Here is a 16,384-nt window from a genome sequence, read left to right on the forward strand (position 1 = left end):
CCAATGGGCGAACTGTTGTTTTCTAGGCATGTTGTTCTGCCTCAGATGCCACCTCCACATACCGAAGCCTCTTCCTCTCATTCAAATATTCAAATGAGAACTTTGCAGGCTGAAGGGGTTGAAGGTTCCATGGGAACAGCAGCTGAACATGGACGTGTCCCAGACACATCTGGGGTAACAAAGTCTCTCCAGGTCTCTTTCTTCTCTGTTACTATCCTGTCCTCATTGTCCAAACTGACGTTCAGGAGGACTCATGATGACACTTTAGGATATGACTGAAAACTCAGGGAAAAGCTCATTCAGAAACTTTTTCCACAGATCCCAAAGTGTTCAGAAGGTCATGAATCTCTATGCGCATGTATTAGGAAAAAGAAAATGTCCTTTTGACTTCATCGTAGAGATGTTCAGGTTTGAATGCAGCTCTCGGTATGAATTGTAATTCTAATCTATTTGGGCAATGTCCCCAATACCTCTGTACATATCAAAAGCTATATGCAAAATAAAATAGCTTTATCTTCGTTTAAAAAAAAAAAAAACAGTAGCTCTTGTTGCTGCTTGTCCAAGATGTGCATAGAAATGATCCCATCCAATACTTTTATAATGTAGCCTAGTGCATGTTCAATGCTTAACAGGCTTTAGTTTTTATATGATAGAATTAGCTCAGTTATGCCATAGCAAGATGATGGTGGTGACTAGATACAGCTGCTGCCTTATTGTTAGCTTTTTAGACCTATGCAGATTTGCTCCATAGTTAAAATCCTTGTTGTGTATTGCTTTGCCATTGTTTACTCAGTGTTCAGATACATGTATGTTGTGTGTCTCCAGAGTCAACCTGACTGATGATCCTTTTTTTTAACAGTATATTATTAGAGACTTTATTGTGCAGCACACACAGTGACGACAAAACACAGTGTGAGGCCAGAGTTTAATTGGCCGCAGTGACAGAGGCTGCATTCAGACATGCGCTGCACTCCGGAGATCCTCTGGAGGGGCCTCAAGTGCGAATGCAGCTTTCCGAGCGAGAGCCCCCGGACTTTCTGCAGCCTTTCTGGGGCCAATCCCCGAGCAGGCCAATGTGACGAAACTGCAGGAGATCCTCCACAAGGTTCACCGTGAGCGGGCGGGTGTGTTGATGACGTTTCTAACATGCGACAGACGCAACAATGAAAAAAAAAAACATCATCTGCCTGATGCACCACCCCTCGTCTGAAGGGAACCACAGATTTCTGTGTTGTTGTGAACGCTTTTGAGCGGAGAATCTCCTGCTGCGTTCAAATCAAATCAAATCAAATATACTTTATTGTCCCATTGGGAAATTTGTCTTGGGCCAAAGTGCTACAGCAGCTGCAGAACCGTACATCTTACAACAAACACGCTGCTGCTCGCTGCTTTAACTTTGGGCGACTGAGCTGTTGTCTTTCTGTTGAGTGCAGAACACACAAACTGCACCCTTTATATACGGTCAGTGTTTGAGCTGACTACTCACCACATTTCTTTGGTAGACATCACTCTGTGAAGGTATCCATTGTAGATTATTGTGCTAAAGAAAAGGTTTTATACGGTGTTTTTATTAAAAAAAGGAAATTGTAGGATTTGTTTACGAACATTCATATTGTTTATTTACATATAACAAGGAGTACTATGAATAATGTCATGATGTCTGTACATCATAAAGAATCCTTTGACTTGAAGCAGGTTTTCAATTAGCAGTGGGTGCAGGAAGATGAACAGTGCCGACTCGGACCTGGTCTCAACATCTGTCCTGAGAAAGTGTGAAACATCTGTTTGCACCTGGCATTCGAATCAGGAGGGTTTTTGTTTTTAGCCTGAGGGACGACAGCCAGCGAGCGAGTAACGAAAAAGTCGGCCTCTAGCAGTCAGTGCACGTCCATGTGTTTTGGGGGAGTATGCATATTTTTAAAGTGTAGTCTACACTTGCTAGTTTTTCAAGGATTACCAACCGTAGCTTTAAGTGCAAACCCCCACCAACATCCCATACACATGGATTAGTCTTCAGCCAAACCTCTCAAAGTATGAAGGTTAGCGGCAAGGACCTTGAGTTTGCGTGTTTCATGGGTTAATTGCATCTCCTGTACATAGCACATTAGAGAGATTACAAAATCAGCCGTTCTCCGAGGCCTCTGCTTTGCCGACCCTTTATCAATGCCCCTGTTTGGAAGGCGTCTCCAGTGACCACTTGTGATCAGATCTCACTTTCCCGCTCTACATGCAAATAAACACGTGCGTCCTTTTTACATTTCATTTAGCTGACGCTTTCATCCAAAGCGACTTACTTTCTTTCTTACCTTTCTGTCCACAAAGACCAAATGATGTTGATTTTAGCCAGTTTTTAGTCTGACTGCGGCACGTGTGTCTGTTGTCAGTGTGTTTGTATGCGAGAGAGAAAGCAGGGCCGGGGGGGGGGGGGGTCTGAGGGAATCAATGTGCTTTGTGCAGCTCCGCAATGACAACAGATTTTTACTTTTTATTAAAGATATTTTGTGACAGTGGCCACAAATAAATCAATAATTTAATCAGGAAGTTGTATTACATTGTGTTGAAATTGGAATTAGAAGCTGCTGCCAGTATGTAACAAACCAAATCTGTTTGTGTCAATATTGCACTTACATGTATGAAGAACTGAAAGTGAAAGATAAATACATATGTAAAAAAAAAAAACTGCATAAAAGTTCATATTTTGACTTTGTTCTTGTTTTTTTTGTAACTGTTTGTGTTTGTGCTGCACCAGCTGTTTGCTAATAATTCTGATATTATTTATGTAGCCAGGTAATAAATGTATTCACAGTGATAGAATAGAAATGTAACATGATCGGACTGAAGAACCTCATGATATCAGATCAACTCCGGTTTTTAACTAAATGAAGTGTTTATTACTGAAATGTATTTTACAGTGAAAATAAAAGTGAAGGTCCAGCATTGCATTTTCCTTTGTGGTCATTGTATCATTGCTATAAACAAAAGATAAAGATCTTACATTTAGATTTTCCAGTTTTACTGTTGGAGTCAGTGTTTACACTTTCCTCCAATTACTGATGTTACTGGTTGAGGGTGATTTCAATGCTCTCACCATCACTGCCTCACACTTGCAGGCCTGTATATATATATATATATATATATATACGCTGTTGTTTGTCTGCGTAGACAGTTGTGACAGTCGTCTCCAATTCTGTTGTAGACATCGAGGACAAGAACTTGGCTGTGTGTGAGTGCTACTGGCCTACAGGGAGCAGTCTGTGGGATTCACGTATTCTTGCAGTGTGACTACTAATTTTTTCCTTCTGGGTCAACTACAACTCCTCTTACTCCAGTGCATACACCATGTGTCAGCTCACTGTAAGATGACTTTGTTATTGGTCCCTCTACAGAATATCTTTGAATTTGCCCTACAACTTTTCTCTGCCCTAGTTAAATTAGGATGTAAAGTGAAATTCATAAGTAAAACTGTTTGGTATGTTTACTTGGAAGCAAAAAATAAGTTAAATATCAAATACTATTAAACTGCATGAGATGTGATGGTGTCCAACGTCAGCTGAGATTTGCTCCAGCACCTCTGCAACCCTTAAAGGGTCTAAGCAGAATAGATGATGGATGCATGCATGTATGGATCGATACAGATTTAGCAAAAACAAAGGAACATTTATTAAAGTAAATCTATGGATTGCACTCAAAAAGTTTGATTACAATCGATTTCAGAACTTCGTTTTTGTATCTTGAAAACACAGAACTTTGTCGTACCAAATCAGAATTTTGCCCAAATTGATCATGTATTTTTCCTCCAATCCATGTGTGTTGTGAAACAATGTTTTGACGCCACAATCTTGTAAATAAAAGAACAGATTTATTGACATGACACAATCAATATACAAACAAATTTGCCAAAAGTCCTGAACATAGGAAATTTAAAAAAATACAAAATATACATTTGTGTGTCTTGTGAACAACTACATATCATTGTCCATCCACCAATACCCTGTCATAAAAATGAACTGACACAGGCATCAGCTCCGAGCCTCCGCATGGTGATGTTATCAAAATGTTGCAGCGGGGGGGCCTGGTCACATACAGTGTGAAGTGCATGCTTTGTTTTGAACCAAACAGTAGAACAATAGATTACATGTACACTGGTTAAGACAGAGCATTCCCATGGATCTAATTCATGCAGCAAAGATCATGTTTGTCATGATATAACCAATAAAGTTGAAAGAAATCCCAAAATTTTAAATCAGAACGGTTTTCTTGCATCGTCGTGATTGTCTCACAACCATCATCAGTGGATTCATGCCAGTCCACATCCACGAGTACTTAACCTCTGTAAAAACATGTGGAGCTGTACCTGTTCACACACAGCCCCACTCTAATGTATAACTTAAAACATCGTTTGCAGCCATGGAACAGTCCCAGAGGAGTGAGCACACAGGTTAAACAGGTTCATCTGAGGTCAGAAGTCCAAGTCCCCACCACAAACAATAAAAGAAAGCTAAAAATGTCGTAATTATTTAATTTTAAAAATAAATATTTCCTGATTTATATTGTCTGTAAATTTTGGATTTCAAAACCTTTGCCACACAACCAGAAATCAAATTCTGGTAAGGAAATGCTAATTTCTTCATTTCTTTGTTTTGGGCCAAAAAAGGAGTCAAATGTAAATATATGAAATCTAGAATCCATAAAGAGGAGTGAAATATCCATAAAGAGGTGGTTTTTAAATGATGAATTCCAAGACAAAGTTCCCAGTGAAAAGAACAGAGAACGTGACCTCGGTGTCCTCAGTGTTCATACGGCCCTTCATTAAACCAGCTTTAGATTGACCTTCACTACGAGTGGTCAACAATCCAGGCTGATCAGACGTCAGCGGGGGCCCCCGGGGGCCACTCGTCATTTCATTAGCTGCAGTGCTGCTCAGAAACAGCTGGAACTGTGATACGGATCAAATCCTCCTGGACAAGTTTTTTTTTCAAGGAATAATATTTTAAAAACTGAGGTAAACTTGTGACACCTAATATGTAAATGCCATTTCATTCCAGCATAATAAGTGTTTGTTTTTTTAAAGAAAAAATAAAAACTATATTACAGTATATAGAGTTTTGTGACACAGTATTGTTATATGTTGGGATATAATACATTTTCTGTAACTAAATTGAGAGAGTGATCACTTTGGGCCCCCCCCCCCCTGTTTAGTACCCCGAGCCCTTAGGTTCATCTGGCACTGACCAAAATGACCTTCTTTATTCCACATGTGTAAACAGCTGGTATTCTAATGTATAACCAATAAATACTGCCAGCCCACTTGTGTACAGTAGCAATATGAAATTCCTGTCCATCTGAAACAACGACAGCACCACAGGAGACGGCTGGTCGGATTGAAAAAAACACCAACAGTGATACAGACGTCTGCTGCTGAGGGTCCACGTGAACTGGATTCATTAATTACACAGGGAAATGTATGGGGGGGGTCTTTTCCAATCTTTATTCAAGAGTGTGGTCTTTCAGTTCGAGAGCAGGACTTATTGATTTCATGTTCCATCTTTGTAATGCTCTCACTCAAAACCCTGCACTCGACCTCGATTATACCCTGCTTGTGCTTAGACTTCCTGTGCAGGGTTTTAAGGGAGAGCATTACAAATTCTGAACGTGAAATCAATAATTCATGCCTTTAAACCACGGTCTTGAATAAAGACGGAAAAAAACCATGAAAATGTCAAATGTGTTAAACATGTAGACGGCTGCAGATTAACAGGGCTACGTGAGATTTAAAGAAATCTTGATCTACGGAGTCGCAGGTGAAATATGAAACCTGGGGTAATGGTGACAAACGTGTGGAGCAGTTGAGAGATGGAACAGAAAGAGGTGGCAGAGGAAGGCAACTGAATAATATGAAGCACCTTTCAGATGAGTCTGGTGTGGTGGGACCCCTATGGGTGGGACCCCACTGTGAATGTTGCTATACACACACACACACACGCAGTCAATTCATCCCTTGGGAGAGAACTTGCAAAGATCACCGCACACTGCAAGAATTCAGAGCAGCATGCTGGCACATTGTTCAGTTCGACACGTCTACACATATTTATACTTAAATATACTGCAAGTGTATCCTCATCCTCCATTGTAGTTACAGCAGCTCGGACATCGGCTTCACTCAGAAACTGAGCTTTTGTCACAAGACACAATAGAGACAGAACGATGTCTTGCAGGGGACCAGAGTGAAGATTAAAATGCGTCTCAAAGGCAGAAATGCATCGATCCAGAAAGTTCCAGAGCCCCACAATGTTTCCACAGTTTGTATTACAACACATTCGGTCAATGTGTTACATTAGGAACCACAAATTGATGTTTCATTAATATACTTTACACATTTTAGCTGAAAGATGATTTCATATATATATATTCAGATCATAAATGGCCCCAGAGTTCTGTTCAACCCTGATTTTTGGTTTGAATTTAAATACACTCACACTATGTTAAACCGAATGATTGATTTGCCACGATTCAGTGTGTCAGACTGGACGACACTAGAACGAGCTTTTAGTAAACTGTTTGGAATCTGGAACATTCCTAGAGATGAGAAGGAGATTCATTGGTCTCTGAGAGATTTAAAAAAAGAGGTGATAGTGAGGAAGCATACAACATTCTTTGAAACACTCCTCATGCCTTTAAAATAAACTAGAAGCAGACAATAAAGTCTCCGGGTCTGTTGTGTTCAGTGGCACTGACTTCTTTGAAATGATCCTTTACCTGCTCTCCAGAAACAGTAGAGTGGATGGTTGCTCTGCTCCACCTGCTGGTTGCAGTGCTGCTGGGCTGAAGTGATAATGGTGGGCACTGCAGTGTTTGCACCCTGCCCTTCCCCAGTTTCCTGACCTGTTCCCAGTAATCACCCTGACGTCAGCTTCCTCAGACGGAGAGCCATCAGAACGGAGAGTTCATTCCCAGCTTGGTTTCAAACTGAAGCTTCTGTCTCTTCTGGTAGCGAACCCGCACCCTGAAATGGACAGACCAGAGCTTGTGATCAAGACGAGGAAACAATCTGCTCAACATTTCCGGCTTCATGACACATCCCTGTTCTGAGGAAGATGAGAGAGGATCGAAGACTGATCTGACCATTAAAGGGATAGTTCACCCAAAAATGAAAATCCCCTCATTATCTACTAACTACTATAATGATGGAGGGGTGGGTGAAGTGTTTGAGTCCACAAAACACTTTTGGAGTTTCAGGGGTTAACAGTGTTGCAGCCAAATCCAATACAATAGAAATAACTCTTTCTCATCGATTCTAGCTATTCACACTATTTCTATTCTACACGTCATTTCTCTCAAAGTCATGAAACAAGCTACATGCAGAGGTCTCTCATTGACTGACGATATTACAACTGTCCTCCTTGCTGGGATTAGCTTCATACCGTATCTCGTGTAGCTTCACCACTTCGTTGACCACCACCACTAGCAGCGGTGACAGAGACACCAGCACCCAGGCTAGCAGCGGTATGTCACCCAGGTTAAAGGTCAGGGAGCTGCCCCGGTCGCGCCACAGCTGGTAATCCACCGAGGCCTGAACAATCTGGCTGAGCAGACTGGAGGAGAGAAGAGAGTGAGGGTTAACAATTCAGTTTGATTTGTATTGATCTGTGTTTGGTGCATTTCATTAAAAGGGAAACCCGCAACTTCATACAGAAACTCAGATTAACTCTATAAATCTGTAGAGCATACATATGATGTAATAACTTACACCACAGGTACAGTGAGACACCACCAGGTGTTGCTGAACGGACTCTTTCTCCACAGAGGCTGAGAGCGGTGGACGTAGCTGAGGGAGATCACCGCTGGAAAATGAGATAAACATCGACAAACAGGAGAAAGTGAAATATAGGGAGATACAAATAATACATTTAATTACACGTATGCACAGAGCAGTGGAAAAGGGAAGGATCATGTTGACCTGCAAAGGAGTCAAATCTGTCAAGGTTACCTGGGGATAGTGAAGCCAAGTGCATGTGTTTTCCTACCTACTGCTACAATGAGGATTCAACAATATTTTGTAACACCAATCAGAGAATCCTCTCTGTGACACTGCCATATCTTTATCATTAAACCAATCAGAGAGTCCTGTGCAAGTGTGACACGACAATATTTTGGAATTAGAACAGTCCTGTGTAATGTACATCTCTCAGAGTCTCCACCATGGAGTGACAGGGACTGTGGATTTCTGCAAACCGCCCCTGCATGCCACATTTGTTCTTTGTTTGTTAATATTATAAAGTTCAGGGGGTAGAAAGGGTCGTCTTCTAACCAGAGGGTCAGTGGTTCAGTCAAAGTGTCCTTGGGCAAAACATAGAACTCCAAATTGCCCCTGACAGCTGTGTCGTTCTCATAGAAAAAGTGCTGTAAAGAACTGTACTGTAAAGAACTTTGAGACGTCATCAAGACTAGAAAAGCTCTATATAAATACAGACCATTTACCATTACTGGTTATAATGACCCTTTAAGGAGTGAAAACAAAAGTTGTTGTTTTTTGATGACACAAAAGCATTTTTATACTTGAAATCTGAAACAAGAATGGATGAGAGATATTTGCCAGAAGTTTAAGAAAATCAGATGGAGATCTTTGCCACTGTGGAAGTAACCACTGATGATGACGACGGGGGTAAATGAGATGTCAGTGTATTGGGACTTAAAATGTTCAGCTTATATATGTTTGAGGAGAAAAGGAAATGCACACACAGGTGATATTCTTGTTCGTTCACATTTCCTTTCAATACCAGTAATAAGAAAATGTAGATGTTATAATATACATTTGCATACCATGGTATACCCTGAAATCAAAATAATGTTGTAACGCTACTCTTATGAACCTGGACGTGAATGTTTGATACCATCTGTTGAAGAATTGACGACAAAAACAAAATCCACAATAATTCTAATAATAATGAAAAGGCATTAGCAGGGTTGACCTTACCTGTGTGTAAAACGAGGAACCCTGCCATGACCTTCTGAGTGAGCAGCAGGCTGTTTGACAGCTCACTGAACCACTGAGGAGCCTCGTCTGAAGAGCTGCAGTCATAAAGAAGACAACAGTTCAATCCATTGACTCATCAGTTTCATGATGATTTCAGAGGTCTGTCTTTTTCTCCAGTATCTGTTCTCCATCACGTGACTTTCAGAGAGCAGTTCACGACCAGTATATAACGTTTAGCACCATTCTGAATAGAGCTGTAACAAATGAATGGAACCTTTGGTGCATTTGGAGATCAAGCTTCTCTTACCTGGCTGTGAATATGTGAAGGCAGTTGACAGTGCTGTTTTCAACTAAGGTGAAGTTGCTGCTTCTGAGGCAAACCTCCTGCAGGGTAAACCCAAAGGCCAACAGGTAGGCGCACACTGTCAGACCAAACTTCAACAGGAAACAGCCAAGGAAGTAGTTCTGGGTCTGTTTAAAGATGAAAACATGATGAGAGTCTGACAAGTCAATCATTTCTATTTTGAGACACAACGTAAAGAGCCTCTCTTAGTAGTAGTACAGGGTGAAAATGAAAAATCTCAATGGAACACAGAATTGAATTTCAATTCAATTGTATTAGTATGGTGCTAAATCACAATATACATTTTGTATACTTCACAAAGTAAGGTCGAGACCTTACAATACTATAGAGAGAGGAGAGGAGAAAGAGAGGGAGAGAGGAGACAGAGGAGTTGTCTAAATGTTGTATTTAAGCCAAGTCAGACAGATTTTTCAGATTTAGTACGAGGCAATAGAAATGTAAAAGTGTACAACAGATGTGTGGATTGATGTAGAAAATAAAGAGAGCGTTTAAATGAAAAGTTTAAGGAGAGAAAAAGCACATTTATTTAGCCTCAGGTGGAGTAACCACAAAGTGCAGAGAAGGTTTGTTGTCTGTGGAATTTATCATTACTGCTATGAGGAAAGTGTTTTTCCACTATCACGTCACAGTATGAATACTATAACATACTGGTTTATAGTATATGAATATGTTTCCTTAAGCTTTAGCAGTAATAATCCAGTAACTTAGGATTTATAAATACACTAGGTTTGAAAAATTTCAGAGGTGGGATCACACCTTTCTTGGAATGGCGTCTAGGTTCTTCCCTGTGGCAACTGCCATGACGGAAAAGTCTGGAGGTTTCCCCAGAAGTGAAACACTGTCAACACAACACAAATGAACCATGACGAATCATTATTATGACATTCTGCACAAAACAGTTAAATTGTTTACAGTGTGTGTGTGTGTGTGTGTGTGCGGGCAAGTCTCTCTATAGTTATGAGGGCCAATTTTGGTTCAATACCATCATTGTGAAGACATTTTGACGTCATGAGGGCATTCTGGCTGGGTGAGGGTTAAGACTTGGTTTTAGGGTTAGGGTTAGAATTAGGTTTAGGTCAGTGTTAGGGTTAGGCATTTAGTTGTGATGGTTAAGGTTAGGGTAAGGGGCTAGGGAATGCATTATGTCAATTAGTGTCCTCACAACAGGGTTAGGGTGTGTGTGTGTGTGTGTGTGTACCTTAGAAGTGGGCAGCTGAAGCAGGACAGCCAGAGGATGTCAGTGGTGTTCATTGGAGGGGGAAGCTGAGCAAGACAGGCCAAGAACTACAGGCAAATACCAGATATACAACATCTGTTAATTTAATATCATATCTTTTCATTTACACAAATCTGCCTCAATAATGTCAATTATAACAGTTGGAATTCTGAAGGTTTGATGGATTTCATTATCATTGACTGAATTGGAGAAGATCGATCTTACATGGAGGAAGGTCAGTCAAGGTTACTGGTCCTGTTTTGTCAGAGCAGTGTTTGCTCTATTGTTCTGAAATATTCCTTCTTTATTTGATTCAACTTGTGGCCGTACACCACCATTTTATTTGAGTGATTAAATAAAGTTTACACTCAGTACAGCACGGTGTAAAGATCCTTGTGTTCTGTGTTTGTGACGCATTCTCTCTCACCTGGAGGATGACCAGACTGAGCTGGCACTGTAGCAGGAAAAGGAAGCATTTGCGGATGCCATAGGTTGTGTGTCGTGCCTGGAAAAGATTCACCCAAATGAAAAATCATGAATAAAAGTAACTTCTAGTTCTCTTTGACTCGTTTGTACTGGGGTCATATAATACAACATAGAATTGTGTGTTAATGGTCACTTTGTCAGATTAGGATATTGCTGTGTCGTGGCCGAGAGACAGGACAGACCACAGGTTGCTCCCCAACCAATCATGTTAGCTGTTTCTTACATTGTGCATGATACAGTATCACCAGAAAGGAGGCACTTGTGACTGACTTCCAGGGACAGTGATGTAAACAAACATGGCATCTGAGGTGGTGTGTGTTTGGGAAAGCCTTAAAACCTTTCCTCAGGTCCACACCTCCACCTTGTGACACCGAAGAAAATTCCTCTTTTTCAGTTGCCATCCATTTTGACAGATTACATGTTATAAAATGATTGTCATCCCCGATACCCACTGATTACTTCTGAACCCGCCCACTGCCATACGTCTTCCTAGTTTAAGGGCTGTCCTCGGGCTAACATCAAGTCGTCTGACCCCAGTATTAGTGTATGAGTGCATGTGTGTGTCTTACCTGCTCTATGAGCTTGATCATGCTGACGCTCTCTCCTTGGTGGAAGGTGACGGAGCAGCCCATACTGTTGAGCTGTCCAGAGAGCCTCAGAGGAGACAGACCTTCAACTTCTCCATTAAACCCTCCTCCGGTGGCGTAGCCAAAGGTTTCCCATGAACATTGAGACGGGTACAGAGGGTCCAGAGCGATGCTGTGGAAGTACGTGGGTGAAAAGTCACACATGGGCCAATCAGGACGGAAATGAATGTGAATTAGTTTGTGTTTATTTATTGTACCATAATCTAACGAGCAGTATTAGTATCATCTATGCACGTCTGTAAAGTGTCAGTCCATCCAAATTACAATAAAACCATTTTCTCATATACCTTTAGTCATATTAGTACAATAGAAGTGAATGAAATTAAATTTCTACCGAAAAATGACAGATAAATGATGTAAAGCAGTGCAAAGGTATAAAATTGGAAAGGTGAAGGAGGTGTGATTGTAGCTACAAGTCTGGGAAACTCACTGTACTTTATTCACTTTACTTCATGTTGCTTTCTGAACTTGTATTATTTCGATATCCATTGTATTGGAATGGAGGTAGCAGTAGCAGAAAAAAAACAAGATTAAAATCTTTGAATAACTAAATAGTAATAGAGGTAACAGAGATATTTGTTTTCCAGAATTTGCGTGTGCAATGCGACATTTCATCTGTATTCCAAAAATTCTAAGGAATGCAGGAGTTTTAATCGTGACAACTTCTGAGTCTTCAAAACTGTGGTTCTAATTGTGAAAATAATTAAAATCAACTATTTCAATTACAAACAAACACTGGTCAAGCCCCACAGTAACATCAGTTTACAACTGGGAGGGATGTAGTATGTTGATGTGTATATACCTGAGATCACTCTGTAAGAATAGACAGCTGTTGCGGAAGTTGGCAGCGCTTCCCAGACAACATGTAACCTCCCTGTTTTCCTGCATGATCTTCATCATCTCACACATGGCTGTGAAGAAAACACCAGTGTAAGTGTATTAATTACTGTAAGTCAAACATTGAGTGGATCTGGAACACAGACACAGGATCATCAACTCTTTTCTTGAATTAATCCTCATTGTAATGTCTCAACCTTACTACGTAAAGAGCCTTGAGATAATGTACGTTGTGATTTGGTGCCATACAAATAAAACTGAATTGAACTATTTACCCTGAGTTAAAGCCATGTGGCCCACTCAGTAGATCAGACATCATTACCTCTGTGTCTTTTTAAACTAAACACTGTCACATTTTAGACATTTTCTCATCCTCCCAATTCTCAATACTTGTTTTTGATTTATTTAATTATCATTAAAAAGGGAATATATATATATATATATATATATATATATATATATATATATATATATATATATATATATATATATATACATACATACATACATAATCCTTTTTTAGGGACAACCTGTTTGGTGTCTGTCATTATCGGTAATTCCTATCACACTGATGTTTGTTTAACTGTTTGTTCGCTTTTCTTATAAGTCTGGTTTTAATTAGTTATTAATTATAAAATGTATTTATGAATAATAATTATTTGCAATAAAAACATAGTCTTTGACTTTTTGAAAACAAATGATCTCAAAAGGCTGAGTCTGCCTTTATTCTGACATGTATTCAGGTCAATTTCCATGTCAAGAAGATGTTTAGAAATGGATTTACAATTAACAAAACTATATATAAAGTATATCAATAGAATGATCAATGCACCCTGCACATTACAATGGTATCCTGATGGTAAGAGAACGTATGTTCAAAAGAAAGCGGTAGTACACATAATGAGGATGACACAGAACACATGAGGAATACTCACTCTCAGGGGTGCAGTCAGTGAAGAGTGGCACCAAAAGAGGCACATTATCGATGTTCTTCAAATGAGGACGGACCTGGTGGATACCACGAGGTAGCTTGGCCTGACAAAGAGCAGGGATACAAAACAGGAACAGTCAAATAAGACTGAAACCAGTCACAACCTTGCAGTTGTTTTCCTCTGCCAACCAGTCAAGTTATAGTTCAAATCTATGTCCAGACTTATAATATTTGTTATGAAGATTTTTGAAGGAATCCAATAAAAACTATTAAATGTTTTTTGTGTAAATCAGTTTATGAACATTTGTGCCAAATTTGAAGATATTCTGTCAAGGTGTTCACGAGAATGGGATGTACGTACGGACCTAAGGACATCAGAAAGTGGAGGTAAGGCACAGTATGTGTGGTGAAGTGAGAATAGACAGAAGAGACATGCACAGACTATTAGCGCTACAGTTGTCAAAAAATATCTGTGTGGAAATCCTTTAAAAACATAAACAAAGATAGGGTGTTTGTGCAAATTCTGGTAGGTAAATTTAGCACGTCTAGGTATGTCTCGCGAGAGAGAGTGTGTGTGTGCGTGCGCACATGTGAATAGTTCACATAGTTCCTATGCATGAAATCCCCACCCCAAGTGCATACAACTAATTAACAATAAATTGTTAAATGGTTTGTATTATATATAGCGCTTTTCTAGTTTTGATGACCACTCAAAGCGCTTTACAGTACAGTTTATCATTCACCCATTCATTCATACAGTGAATCTATTAGCAGCACTTTTTGTTCTATGAGGGGCAATTCGGGGTTCAGCATCTTGCCCAAGGACACTTCGGCATGCAGATGGGGAAGACTGGGGATTGAACTGCCGACCTTCTGTTTGGAGGACGAACGCTCTACCACTCAGCCACAGCCGCCCCAATACAATAAAAGAAAATGCACAGACCAAGAGAAATAATGACTATCATTTAGATATTTCTAGACAACTGAGCTGTGGTCAACTTTGTATAACTTATGTGAACACAAGCTCTGTCAGTCAGATTTGTATTTGTATATCTTTCTTTCATTGTTAACTTTTTGTTAGTTTGAGCTCATGGCTCTTTCTGCTAGATTTAGTTATAGCTTCAAATATTTAGCTGACATGTTATCAACTGATGCAATAAAGAAAACTGTCTATATATCAGTCTATATAAAAGGCTGACAAGATAAACAGATACTGATACTTTCTCCACTTTAGGGAGATGTGAGCAGTAGCTTAATTGGTTTAAATAAACATATTGTTACTCTGTTGCAGTCCTCCAGGAAGCTGGGCACATCACTGTCTGTGGGCTGGAAACTGGCGAGGTCAGAGTGGCCTTCCTCCTCGGGCAACAATGGACCTTCTGCTTCATCTGTGAAACATACGAAGCGAGTTCTTTAAAGTTAGAGAGCCTGTCTAAAACTCAAATGAACGGACATCACACATTTCAGAACGTGCTTTCAATGGTTTCTTTTTGCCTTTTCTTCTCACATTGAGGCTGAATTTAGGGAGCATGAGCTTGGAACCTATGTGAAAGTTTGCTTATGGAGTCATTAAAGTCATTAAATTAACACAGAGACTAAACAATCATAGATAGGACAATTTTTCTGTGCCACAATACTCCTGCCTCTGGTTAGATTTTTATCACGTCTTCAGACTAATAGTTTATACCAAATGTGAAAGAATTCCCTTAAGGTGTTCCGGAGATATCGCATTCACGAGGCAAAAATCGTGCGGATGGACGGACAACATGAAAACATAATGCCTCCGGCCACTGGCGCTGGGGCATAACAAGTATAGTATTTCCTCTAAAATACCATAGAATAGAAAATATAAGCACAAAGTAACACATAATGGAAATATATAAATAAAGTACAAGCAGCTCAAAGTTCAATTGAAATAAATTCAATAAAAACTGATCACAGTACAGGACAAATTATGTGGGTTTAAGTTTTAAATTGTTACAACTATATGTTTAACTTAAAAATAATCACCAAATGGATCAGGGTGTTTTACCACATGCTAACCTACAGCGGCCAATAAAAACAATGTACTGATAGAAGCAGCAGATTTAACATTTCAGCTGAAAACTTGTCCATCCACAATGATGGTCAAGTCAAACCTGCAGACAGTAGAAGAGTCAGGACTTGCATCCAGACAGTAACTGTATCAAAATGATTAATACTGTCACTGTGTGAAAACACAGGTTTGCTACCTTGGTTCAGGTCTTCATGTAGGGAGCCATGAATGGGGCTGGATGGAGCTCCGTCACAGGGACTTTCTCCGTTTGGAGTCAGAGAGATGTGACAGTTCCAGCCTGTCTCTAAACCCATCTTCTCAGCAAACACCTGCACGGACACAAGAGCAGCCACATATGTACACACTCTCATGCACAGCACGTATACTGACACTTCTCTACTGTGTACTGCTCTTGACACTGTGTAGATGTTCCACAGCATTCTGCATATATATTAGATACATTTCATTACACATGAACACAAACTATATACTATTAATTAACCATTATTTAATTTCTTCTGCTCTTTTTATCTTTGGAATTATTTGTTGTTAAAAAAACTGAGGCTGCTACAACACATAAGTTTTTTCAATTTCTCACTAAAAACAAACTTGTCCCACTCTGTTTGAGCCTCGATCTCATCTGCAGGTTTTAAGGCACTAAATTTAAGATTATTACTAAGCCCTTCCAAAGAGCAGATTTTCAAAAATTGTGGTTTCTGTGTATGCATGTAAAATGGAGAGTTTGGGAAATGATGACGTCACATTTAACTTTGTGCATGGTAGGGATGCACGATTTATTGAAAATCTATCGTTATCACATATCGCATGTTATCCTAATATCATGCAGCCCCAGGGTATACCCACTGGTGTTTTGTGTAATGAGCATGCAGCAGA

General features: G+C 39.8%; 1 protein-coding gene across 1 annotated transcript in view; it reads right to left on the reverse strand.

Moving 5' to 3' along the window:
• Window positions 1-5,067: 5,067 nt before the first annotated feature.
• The window catches only part of tmem94 (transmembrane protein 94), a 34,219-nt gene continuing 22,902 nt past the window's right edge, over window positions 5,068-16,384 (reverse strand). Inside the window, exons 20-33 of the mRNA XM_034569657.1 lie at window positions 15,687-15,819; window positions 14,737-14,843; window positions 13,460-13,559; window positions 12,490-12,598; window positions 11,610-11,799; window positions 10,982-11,059; window positions 10,537-10,622; window positions 10,095-10,176; window positions 9,282-9,445; window positions 8,975-9,069; window positions 7,748-7,841; window positions 7,422-7,592; window positions 5,526-7,003; window positions 5,068-5,485 (exon numbers count right to left, since the gene is read on the reverse strand). Coding sequence (XP_034425548.1) covers window positions 6,931-7,003; window positions 7,422-7,592; window positions 7,748-7,841; window positions 8,975-9,069; window positions 9,282-9,445; window positions 10,095-10,176; window positions 10,537-10,622; window positions 10,982-11,059; window positions 11,610-11,799; window positions 12,490-12,598; window positions 13,460-13,559; window positions 14,737-14,843; window positions 15,687-15,819 — 1,482 coding nt within the window. The 3' untranslated portion in view covers window positions 5,068-5,485; window positions 5,526-6,930. The remainder of the gene's footprint in view (window positions 5,486-5,525; window positions 7,004-7,421; window positions 7,593-7,747; window positions 7,842-8,974; window positions 9,070-9,281; window positions 9,446-10,094; window positions 10,177-10,536; window positions 10,623-10,981; window positions 11,060-11,609; window positions 11,800-12,489; window positions 12,599-13,459; window positions 13,560-14,736; window positions 14,844-15,686; window positions 15,820-16,384) is intronic.

This window comes from Hippoglossus hippoglossus, chromosome 19, assembly GCF_009819705.1.
Source record: "Hippoglossus hippoglossus isolate fHipHip1 chromosome 19, fHipHip1.pri, whole genome shotgun sequence".
NCBI classification, from domain to species: domain Eukaryota; kingdom Metazoa; phylum Chordata; class Actinopteri; order Pleuronectiformes; family Pleuronectidae; genus Hippoglossus; species Hippoglossus hippoglossus.